General features: G+C 36.9%; 1 protein-coding gene across 1 annotated transcript; it reads left to right on the top strand.

Moving 5' to 3' along the window:
• Positions 1-272: 272 nt before the first annotated feature.
• Positions 273-10,557, top strand: LOC114180696 (importin-5-like). The gene is given in 21 exon segments (XM_028067000.1): positions 273-1,472; positions 1,475-1,740; positions 2,317-2,520; positions 2,830-2,934; positions 3,684-3,749; positions 3,833-3,997; positions 4,136-4,210; positions 4,320-4,471; positions 5,596-5,731; positions 5,809-5,878; positions 5,969-6,096; positions 6,189-6,245; positions 7,182-7,367; positions 7,462-7,554; positions 8,167-8,252; positions 8,394-8,460; positions 8,542-8,608; positions 8,693-8,829; positions 9,536-9,627; positions 9,805-9,871; positions 9,969-10,557. Coding segments are annotated over 21 exon segments (3,351 nt in total). The 5' UTR covers positions 273-505; the 3' UTR covers positions 10,134-10,557.
• Positions 10,558-11,587: the final 1,030 nt, after the last annotated feature.

The raw sequence follows: 11,587 nt of genomic DNA, 5'->3' as shown, positions 1-11,587 counted from the left end.
ATTATTTGATAAGAGATAATAGATAAATGAAAAATTGGAAAATAAAAAATGAAAAAATGAAATTTGATAAGAGATAATAGATAATAGATAAATGAAAAATATAAGAAAAAAAAGAAAAAGAAAGAAAGAGATAAGTTTATTTTGTGTTATTATTTGCTAAATGAAGTAACGAATATGATATGATTAAGGTTATAAAATAGGGTTTGAGACCGGTGTTACTAACTACAGTGTATATGAGATAAGCGTTGGAGAGCATACAGGTGAAAGGATAAACCAACCACATTGGAACTGTAAAAAAGCGTAGGGCAAAAAACCTGACATCCAAACCCAACCCGCCATTTAAAATCCCTCCCTCAAACACAAACCCTTGCCGTTCCACCTTTGTTTTTCGTCTTCCCTCGCTTTCTTCACTCTTATTCTCTGCGCTCCACAGCACAGTTCCTCAATTTCTCGCACCGTTAATTCCTCTGTTCTTCAATTCTTCATCGGTAAATCACAGACAGCGATGGCCAGCGATCCCAGGCAGAACGAAGCCCAAGTGGCGCTAATTCTGGGACCGGATACCACTCATCTGGAATCCCTAATTTCACACTTGATGTCATCCTCCAACGACCAGCGCTCTCAGGCTGAGTCTCTCTTCAACCTCTGCAAGCAGGCCCGCCCGGAATCCCTCCTCCTCGGCCTGGCCCACCTCCTCCACACTGCCCCCAAACCGGAGACCCGCACCATGTCCGCTATCCTCCTCCGCCGCCATCTCACGCGCCAGCAGGACTCCTTCCTCTGGCCACACCTCTCCCCGGCCGGCCGCTCCTCCCTTCACTCCCTCCTCCTCTCCACCCTCCAACAAGAGCCCATCAAATCTATCGCAAAGAAGCTATGCGACACCATCTCCGAACTCGCCGCCGCAATTCTCCCCGACGACCCCTCCGCCTGGCCCAACCTCCTCCCCCTCCTCTTCCAGTGGGTCACCTCCCCCGAACCCAGGCTCCAGGAAGTCTCCCTCCTCATATTCGCCCAATTAGCGCACTACATCGGTCAAACCCTACTTCCTCAATTGTCCACTCTCCACTCCGTCTTTCTACGCTGTCTACACTCTTCCACCCCGTCCGACGTCCGCATCGCTGCCCTTGCCGCCTCCATCAACTTCATCCAGTGCCTCACTAGTTCCTCTGACCGCGACCGCTTCCAGGACCTCCTCCCTCTCATGATGCAGACGCTCACCGAGGCACTGAACTCCGGCCAGGAGGCCGTCGCGCAGGAGGCGCTCGAGCTCTTCATCGAGCTCGCTGGTACCGAGCCGCGGTTCCTCCGGCGCCAGATTGTGGACGTCGTCGGCTCCATGCTGCAGGTTGCGGAAGCCGAGGCCTTGGAGGAAGGCACGCGGCACTTGGCGATTGAGTTTGTTGTAACTCTCGCCGAGGCCAGGGAACGCGCCCCTGGGATGATGAGGAAGTTGCCGCAGTTTGTGAGGAAGCTTTTGGCGTTTTGCTGAATTTGTTGCTGGATATTGAGGATGTTCCTGCATGGCACGCTGCAGTGGACGAGGAAGAGGATGCTGGTGAGACCAGTAACTATGCGTTTGGGCAGGAATGTTTGGATAGGCTTTCGATTGCGCTGGGCGGGAACACCATAGTGCCTGTTGCTTCTGAGTTGTTGCCCACTTACTTGTCTGCTCCTGAGTGGGAAAAACACCATGCTGCAATCATTGCTCTTGCGCAGATCGCGGAGGGTTGTTCGAAGGTATCACCACTTGCTTTGGTATTTTTGCTGTTAGTAGGATATTGTGATTGTGTTTTTGGAGTTTTCTTGCTTTTATGTTTGGACCTGTGTTTTTTATGCTGTGTGGATGAATTTCATAAGTTGCAGTAAAAAATATGCTTTATGTCTTTGGTCATTTTTCACTTAAATTGTGATTTAGGTAGTGTAGGTGATGATAGAAAGTATATGTTATTGCTCTGCTGGCCATTCATAATTGATATTTTTACTATTTATTAGGCTTTTCTGCATCTATGTTTGTTCCCATGCTTTTATGTAGTGCTTTTGTGTTTAAACCTTTGTGTACGGTTACCAGTATTTGATGATTCGTGTTGGTATGCTATTCATCATTTTTTACTTTGTTATTAATATTATTATAATACTTCTTTTTGATGGGAATCCGAAGTGCAGCATGTTATACTGTAAGCAAGGTATGAGGGATTCTGTAACTGTGTCTTTGTTCCGAACAGTTGAGTGTATGAATGTTCATGATGAGCTGGAAGAAAATTATTTCCCGAGTACTTTGTTGTGTCTCTAAGAATGTGATATTTGATGGTGCAGGTGATGATAAAGAATCTGGAACAGGTGTTGTCAATGATTTTAAATTCATTTCGTGACCCCCATCCTCGAGTGCGATGGGCAGCTATAAATGCGATTGGGCAGTTGTCCACGGATTTGGGGCCAGATTTGCAGGTTAAATTTCACCATTTAGTCCTTCCTGCTTTGGCGGGTGCGATGGATGATTTTCAAAATCCAAGAGTTCAGGTTTGTTATTGTATTTTTTGTCTGGATTAGGTACCTTGTTTGCTGCCGTTGTAATAAATCAAGTCATGTAGCTGTCATCTTGTGTTACCTCAAGTATTATTTGTTTATAGGTTCTGGTGATCACATATTAATGCAAACCTAGTAGTTACTGCCATTAGTCTGCTCAGTTATCTCAAGGCTTTGTGCAGAGGCTTTTCATAATCTTAACAAACATTTACATTTAAGAAAGTTAAATGGCCAGGGTGAATTTTCTGGTTTATTCAGAAATTCAGTACTCTTATTCACCACTTTTTTATTTGTTTGTTACAGGCTCATGCTGCTTCTGCTGTGCTAAATTTCACTGAGAATTGTACCCCTGATATTCTAACACCTTACTTAGATGGGATTGTGAGCAAACTTTTGGTACTCTTGCAGGTATTGACTTATTTTGATATCTAGCTAGGGAGAAAATTTTCAATTATTTGAATTTTGATAATATTATCTTTCGGTAGATCATGTATGATGTTTTCCTTGTTTGGACTTTGTGGTTGGAAACAGATATCACACTTTGGATTCTCCTTGGTTTCTTTTTTTGTAGTCTTTGGTCTGAACTTGGATATGGGATGTAAGTCTTATATTTGTGTAGTATGAGATGGTTGGTTGAGTATTCAAGAGTTTACTGAGCTTTTAAGAACGGGTTCCCCATGTACTTGGTTGCTTACCAATTGTTATCATAGTTAGGTTATTGTTGTCTTGGAAAGGACCCTCCATTGAAGATTATAACAACCATAAAGTGTGAAGTGTCACTGAGAGAAGTGTAAGCAATTGGAACATCAGCTTTTAGGGGCGGTGCTGTATTGGGACTTGGATATTAAGGAGTGTCTAAGTCTCACATGCTTGTTGATGTATTTGTCCTGCTGCATGTTTAGTATAGTTATTTTCCTGGAGTGATTTGTTGCTTTATCTTTTCCTAAAATTGAGCTAAAGCAATATTTCACATAGGTTTGTTTATTATTTTGTTTCTTAATTGTATGCATCTTACGGATCTTTTGTTTGATCCATTGTGTGAGAGTGCTTTTTGATAAATAATAAATATTTAACATATACGTTTAATAGTTGATGCCTTTGGGATGGTCGGTGTACAAATATATGATTATCTTTTCTTTCTCTTGCCTTTGTTCTAGAATGGCAAACAAATGGTTCAAGAAGGGGCTTTGACAGCCTTAGCATCGGTTGCAGATTCTTCACAGGTACTTGCGTAGCTAATATTCTCCATTGCAGTAGCAATGCTTTTAACTTTTATATTTAATATATAAGAATGTTGTGATGACAGGAGCACTTTCAGAAGTATTATGATGCTGTGATTCCATACTTAAAAGCTATTCTGGTTAATGCAAATGATAAATCTAATCGGATGCTCCGAGCCAAAGCTATGGAGTGCATTAGTTTGGTAGGAATGGCTGTTGGGAAGGAGAAGTTCAGGGACGATGCCAAACAGGTAAATTTTTAACTTAGTCCTGATTTTTTTTCTTTTTAAATTCATATTATTGGTAGAAGTAGTAATTTTATATTCTTTCCTTGAATCGTTGTTCACTTTCTTTATGCTAATATATAGTTTTCATTTTTCCTTTACCAGGTCATGGATGTCTTGATGTCTCTGCAGCAGTCTCAACTGGATGCTGATGATCCAACTGCTAGTTACATGTTACAAGTACAGTCTTCTTACCACTTGTTTCCATCAACTTGGCTATAATTCATTTTTTCCTTCTAGTTAAAATTCTTATAAATCTCAAATTTTCACTTGGCTTCCATGCATTCAGGCATGGGCACGGCTTTGCAAGTGCCTTGGACAGGATTTTCTCCCATATATGGGTTTTGTGATGCCTCCTCTGATCCAGTCTGCACAACTTAAGCCTGATGTGACCATTACATCTGCGGATTCTGATACTGAATTTGACGAAGATGATGACAGGTGCGTTTTTGGTTCTTGTTCATAAATTATTGATACCTTATTTTAGCCTGTGTTAGCGATAGTGGTATAGCAAGGTGGAATGGTGGTGAGGCTTGTGATATGTTTTGGAGCTGTGGTTGGGTGGCCACATTGGGGCTTCTGGAGTGTTTTGTTGCATTGTGGATTTGAAGCCGTACTAAAAACTGCAGTTCATGACCTCCATTTTGCTGCTGTCAACCTTCCATTTCTTATGTTAACTTGTGGGTCGTGGGTCATTAGGGTTTCATGATTTAGTATTCTCATTTCTCCTCTGTTGGGCTTTGGTCCTCAATTTGGGTCCAGCATCATATTTTTAGGTCGGTTGCTTATAAACTTATAATATGTGGACATACAGTGTAATATAATAAACCAAAAAATAATAAATGCAATAGTATTAATAAAATATAAAAAATATATTTAATCTTTTAAATAATTACATTATCACATAATCTAGTAAACTCAATAAAGAGTAGAATATTATATAATTATATATTATATAGTGTAATACAAATAAGTAGTAATGGATATATAAACTAACTAATTGTACTAATAAAAACTAAATCAAACTTACCATATAATATAATAAGCTAAATAATAAAAAATATAGTAATAATAGGAAATATGCACAATATGTGACAGATAAAAAATAATATAAATATTACTAAGCAGTATATATACATATATTGTTAGATAAGACAATCAGTATACATGTAAACATCTAAAATAATGTGTATATAAATTTCATAAAAATATTAGAATGGTGGTCATTCGGCTATCCATTGCCCCACTATCTCACTTTTAGGCTTGGGTGCTCCACTCTGCTATCTAGGAATGACAACTATGGTTTTAGTATGATGTGATATGCAATTCATTCTTCATTTCATTTCCTCGGGATGCCCTTCCCTGTATTTGAGCTTCTACATCAGTCTTTATTTTGAAGACATTTTTATCTATTTATGATAATGTGAGCTACATATGATATTTTCTTTTATTAATTTCCATTTGTATGAAAAAATAATTTCCTAGACTTCCATGTATTAGACCTTTATGTATGGATGCATTGATTCTGTTTTAAATACTTTTGTATCTGGCTGTTGTTCTTGTAGCATCGAGACAATTACACTTGGGGATAAAAGGATAGGCATTAAGACTAGTGTCTTGGAGGAGAAGGCTACTGCTTGTAACATGCTATGTTGCTATGCTGACGAGTTGAAGGAAGGATTTTTTCCTTGGATTGACCAGGTTTATTTTGTTTTATATTTTATTTGGCATTGTCCAGTCCTGGATATTTTATTGGCTAACTTTGTGAAATCATCTAGGTTGCTTTCACATTGGTTCCACTTCTTAAATTTTACTTCCATGAAGAAGTTAGGAAGGCAGCAGTTTCAGGTATTTTCTTGATCTTTTATTTATTTATTTATATCAATCCAGTACCCTTAATGATTGTTTTAAATGTCACTTGCCTGTTTTTTAATGTAGCCATGCCAGAACTGCTAACCTCAGCGAAATCAGCTGTAGAGAAGGGACAATCACAAGGTCGTGATGAGACTTACATAAAGCAGTTGTCTGATTATATCATACCAAATTTGGTGGAGGCTTTACACAAGGTTAAAATCCTGCCTATCTATTATTCTGGTAATTTGGAATCCACACTGCAGTTTTTTGGTGTGCTTGTATCAATATATATTTTGTCTTCCAGGAGCCAGAAGTAGAAATTTGTGCAAGCATGTTGGACGCATTGAATGAATGTATACAGGTTTGTAACATCCCTCTATCATGATGGAAGATTTTTAAAGTCATCTTTATATCTGAAATGTAACAGTTTTGATGCGTACAATCTTATTTACAGTCTGTCATAATTATTTGAGTGAACTTGATACCCAAAATAGTTTATGGGAGAGACAATTTTGTCCATGATGTGTGTTCTGGTACTTAAGTAACAATATACCTTGAAAGAATGTTACATAGAGTAGAATTTGTATATTACTAGATATGGCATATTTGGATTGAATAATTTGGGAACATTTTTTAAATAGAAAGGGAAATAGCATTAGTGGGATGACTACCTTTTCAGCTATTCTTACTCATTGTACACAGTGCCTACAAACTCCGTAAAAATACAGTTTATTCATTCCTCTTCAAATTAGAAATATAATTTATGATCATAAGTCACACATCCTAAGAAAATACGAACTACATAGTTCTTAACTAATTACAGGACAAAATTTGAAGGCAAAAATAGGACAGCAAGGCTTTCCCTATACGTGGTGAGCCAGATGGGGTGGGGGTAAGTAGAACCACCGTGTTAATGCAACAAACGAAAAAGGTGTAGAAGAAGTGTAATGATGGAGGGGATAAACACCATTGCAGGAAAGAAGAAAGTGTGCCACAGATGAATTTTTCAACTGTAGAATGACAATTTGAAGTATACTTGTTTTGTTTTTTAGTATTATCCAATTGTTTACTACTTGTTTGTTATTGTTTATTCTACCTGTGTTTTGGAAATGGGGTGGATTTGTAACAGGAAACTGCAATCAAATCATTATATGTTGCCATATAATTCTGCATCTGTGCTCATGGTTGGACATGGATTTGAGGCTATTTTGTGGTGTTCTAAAATCTCAAGTGATTTTTTTTATTGTCTCTAATCTGTTTTTTAAAACTGAAGTTGGATTGGATTTGTTTCTCTCAGGTCTCTGGACCACATCTAGATGAAAAGCAAGTACGGAGTATTGTTGATGAGATTAAACAAGTCCTTACAGCCAGCTCAACAAGAAAACATGAAAGAGCAGAGAGGGCCAAAGAAGAGGACTTTGATGCTGAAGAAAGAGAACTACTCAAGGAAGAAAATGAGCAAGAAGAGGATCTTTTTGACCAAGTATGTTCAGTAATCTGTTTTTGTGATCTGAGTCATTTAGTTTAATTCTTTTTTATGTGCTGTTCTAACAATTATTTTAATCATTATGTTCTAGGTTGGTGATTGCTTGGGAACTTTGATAAAAACATTCAAGACATCCTTCTTGCCGTTCTTTGATGAGCTGTCCTCATACATAACCCCTATGTTTGTAAGTTTTTTTCTGTCTATCTAATAATCTTTGATGCTAGAGTGCATGTTTGGTTTTGCGTCAAACTGACATAGAACTAATTTTCTAACTCGAATTATTCTTGAATTTTTGGCGTTCTTGCTTTGAAGTTGTTTTTTATTCTCTTTCCTCTCATGGCGTTTCCTTTTTGTTTTTTGTGAAATACTTTTCCATATGGCAATTAATTTAAAAAAAAAAAATCTTGTCTAGCTATTATTTTTCTTTCCTAAGTTGATATTCATTTGTCCTGTTTGTTATGTATACCCTTTTTTATTGGGGAAAAAAGGCCATGTAGTTAGTGAAAAAAGTGGAGAATACCATGTGAACTAGCCTATCCTAACAATGCAACCTCCTTAAACGCTTTTGTATGAAATTTGGGTTTTATTAAGGGAACATGCTAATGTTCTGATCCCCCTTCCCAGAGCACATGTAAAATAACTTAGATTATGTCAATTACTAATTTACTACTGAACTACTTGCCAATATTTGTGAATGTGCACATTTTAAAATTTGCACAAATTACGAGCTTAGAAATGCGTGCCATTCTGTTTTCTGATCCCATTCCGTCCCTCTGCTATTGATAATCAATATCAGGGTAAAGATAAAACTTCAGAGGAAAGGAGAATTGCCATCTGTATATTTGATGATGTTGCTGAGCACTGTCGTGAAACTGCTCTCAAGTAAGTTCTTCCTCCTTGTGGGAGTCCCCTGTCTTTCGTTCTTGTGTGGATTTTCTACATTTCCCAGCACAAAATTATTTTATCCCCTTTACTTGGAATGATTTTGTTCTATATTTTTACATGTTTCTTTGTGTTGCACAGATATTATGATTCTTTCCTTCCATTCTTACTAGAAGCTTGCAATGATGAATATCCAGATGTTCGACAGGTTAACTTCATTTTCTCGGTTACTGTATATTGATATAATTTGAGATAATAATAATCTCAAAATAATTAAATGTCTTTGCAGGCTGCTGTTTATGGTGTTGGTGTTTGTGCTGAGTTTGGTGGATCTGTTTTCAAACCCCTTGTTGGAGGTTAGTTGCCCAATACCATTTGACTGTTTTGCCGTGGCCAACTATATATCTTTTTTATTTTATTTTTTATCTACTCTACTGTAGAGGCACTCTCAAGGTTAGATGCTGTGATAAGGCATCCAAGTGCACAACTTCCTGATAACGTAATGGCATATGACAATGCTGTTTCAGCTCTTGGAAAGATATGCCAGTTTCACCGTGATAGCATAAATGCGACACAGGTATATTACACTTTGGTGCTCCATGTCTCTGCTGTCTTTTAAAACGCTGCTGTTTACTTGATATTGCTTGTGATCGTGATGTCATTTGAAAAATTGTAAGTTGGTACGTAGTCATGTTGCTTGGCTTAGTATTTGTGCCATATGATAACGGTGATTTTTTATCATTGGAGTAATGGTCAAGTCTTTTGGCTTCATCCAGATCCTGATAAGGAGAGTCTTTCAGCTTTTGCTGAATTTACTCCCTGGATTCCTTTGGCATGTTTTTTCTAGTAATGCTGGAAAACCTGTGGTTTCTGGATAGACACGGACAAACCTAATAATATGTTTACTGTGTTTAATTGAGTCAGTCCCTGAGCTAGATGATTAAGGTATTTAATTTTGCATACGGTTCAAAATTCTTGAGACTTAGAGAGGACTTTGTCCGAGTCATTCACATCAGGAAAACTCTGCTTCTATCAGTAATTGATGCTTTTCTGAAAAGGACTTCCACACAATTGTGGAAGAATTTTCTAATCATAATTTGTTCTTTATCATTTATTTGGTGGGTTCTCTGAACATTTTAGGCCGAAAACCCTGGTTTAGGATAAGATGGGTATTAGGTCCTGACACTCATTTTGAATCCTTGAGTGAAATGATAGATTAGACTAAAGCCCTCCTCTGGTTGTGGATTTTATTTCTAACCTAACCGTTTATTGCTTTGTATCAGGTTGTTCCTGCCTGGCTGAGTTGCTTGCCTATAAAAGGTGATTTAATCGAGGCTAAGGTTGTGCACGACCAACTTTGTTCAATGGTTGAAAGGTGGAATTCTAATCCAAAACATGTTTTGATTGATTTCTATTTACCGATATATATGCTGCCTCTTATTTTTTGTTGGTTGTTGACTTTGGTATTTGTTATATATATATATATATATATATATATATATATATATATATATATATATATATATTGATACGCACTTCCTTTGAATTTCAGAGCTGATAGAGAACTCATAGGTCCCAACAATCAATATCTTCCCAAAATTGTCGCAGTTTTCGCTGAGGTATTATAGTGCCAGTTCTTTTAGTTGGTGTTAGATTCTGGCCCCATTTTTCCATACTAAAATGTGTTTTGTTTTTTGTGCATCAACTGTGGTGCAGGTTTTATGTGCGGGAACTGATCTGGCAACTGAACAAACTGTAAGTCGGATGATTAATCTATTGAGGCAGCTACAACAGACTTTGCCACCTTCAACCCTTGCTTCCACCTGGTCATCCTTGCAGCCTCAGCAGCAACTTGCACTTCAGTCCATCCTCTCATCCTAGTTATTTTATATGGTCACCTTCAGAAGATGCCACCTCTATTGTGATGTGATGTCATTGTTGCCTTTTCAGAAGCTGCATTGTGAGGTCATAATTGGAGTGTTTTTCTTAGACAAGCAGCTGCGTCTGATTCGTGTGAGGTATGGGTTTGTCGCAGAGGCAGAGCAGTGTTGAGTTGGTTGGATGGGAAACAGTTTTGGTTTGGAATGTGTATACTGTGTTACAGTCAGAAGGAGTTCTCAAATGAACAGTGACTACATCCTGTCTGGATGATGGGGTGGGGCATGACCAGAAAAATCGCATAGCATTCTTTTGTTTATTTTGAGTTGTAACAGTTTTGATGGGTCGTTTTCTTTTGGAGGTTGGAAACAGTTTGTCATAGTTTAATTTATTTGTATATCTGCATGCGTCTTTCCTTTTTCGCTTACCCCTTTCATCTTCACTTACTATATTCTGATAGGGTAGAAAAAAGAGGATTTTTTCAAAGTATTCTTCATTCGTTTGGTTGCATAAAATAATAAGAAAAGAAAAGTATAAAGATTTCATTCGCATGTAGCAAAGTGAAAGAAGCGAAGGGTAACTTTTGTTTATGAAAACAACGCCATCTTTATCTTACACTTTTACGGAAAAACTGGTGGAGAGTAGTTCACAGTTTGTGTTCGTTTTTTCTTCTATAGTTTATTCGATTGTTCGATTCAATGGAGTTTAACTGATTTCTATTTTAAAAACTGGAAAAAATATGAATTAGACAAAATTGCGTATTCGAAGAGGAATATTACATTTTTTCTTTTGAAAACCAAGATTTTTTATCAAATTTTATAAATGAATTCATTGTATTACACAGAATTTGTTTTCCGATAAATTCATGAAATCAGCATCTATGCGAGTTGAGTGCTGATAAACAATTATAACGCTATTTCTTTCAATTAAGAATATAATCTGGAAAGAGATTGTTACATCATAAATGAGTTTTACTCGTAACCACTATGTCAAAATTTATTTGATAAGATATTTGCTATTTATTTTATTATATTCGTTCCATATTGAGAAAATTGCATCTACATATCCGAAATCGGGACAAACAACATTCAATTTCTTCTAATTTTTATATAAATAGTCGTTTTTTTATATTTTTAATAAATATTACTTATCTTTGTTTTATTTAAAATTACCATATTAATTATAAATTTTAAAAATAAAATTTATGATAAGTATAAAATACAAATTAAGGAATTTTTATGAGCAAAAAATATTTTAGTTGTAGAAGAATTGGACTATTATTGTTTAAGGTCTTTAAATGACAGTCCATTCAATAAAGAACTCTATTCAATCCTCTTTATGTGTAAAATCTCGCATAGAAAATAAGACTAGTTTGTTACCTAGTTTGCCAGTTATAATGTAAGGGCAATTGCTTTCTCCAACTCATCAAATTTCTTCTCCACCCTAGCGCTTCCAGA

This window comes from Vigna unguiculata, chromosome 1, assembly GCF_004118075.2.
Source record: "Vigna unguiculata cultivar IT97K-499-35 chromosome 1, ASM411807v1, whole genome shotgun sequence".
Taxonomy (NCBI): Eukaryota; Viridiplantae; Streptophyta; class Magnoliopsida; order Fabales; family Fabaceae; genus Vigna; species Vigna unguiculata.
Note: the sequence above shows the minus strand (reverse complement) of the source record. Positions and strands in the feature narration are given on the sequence as shown.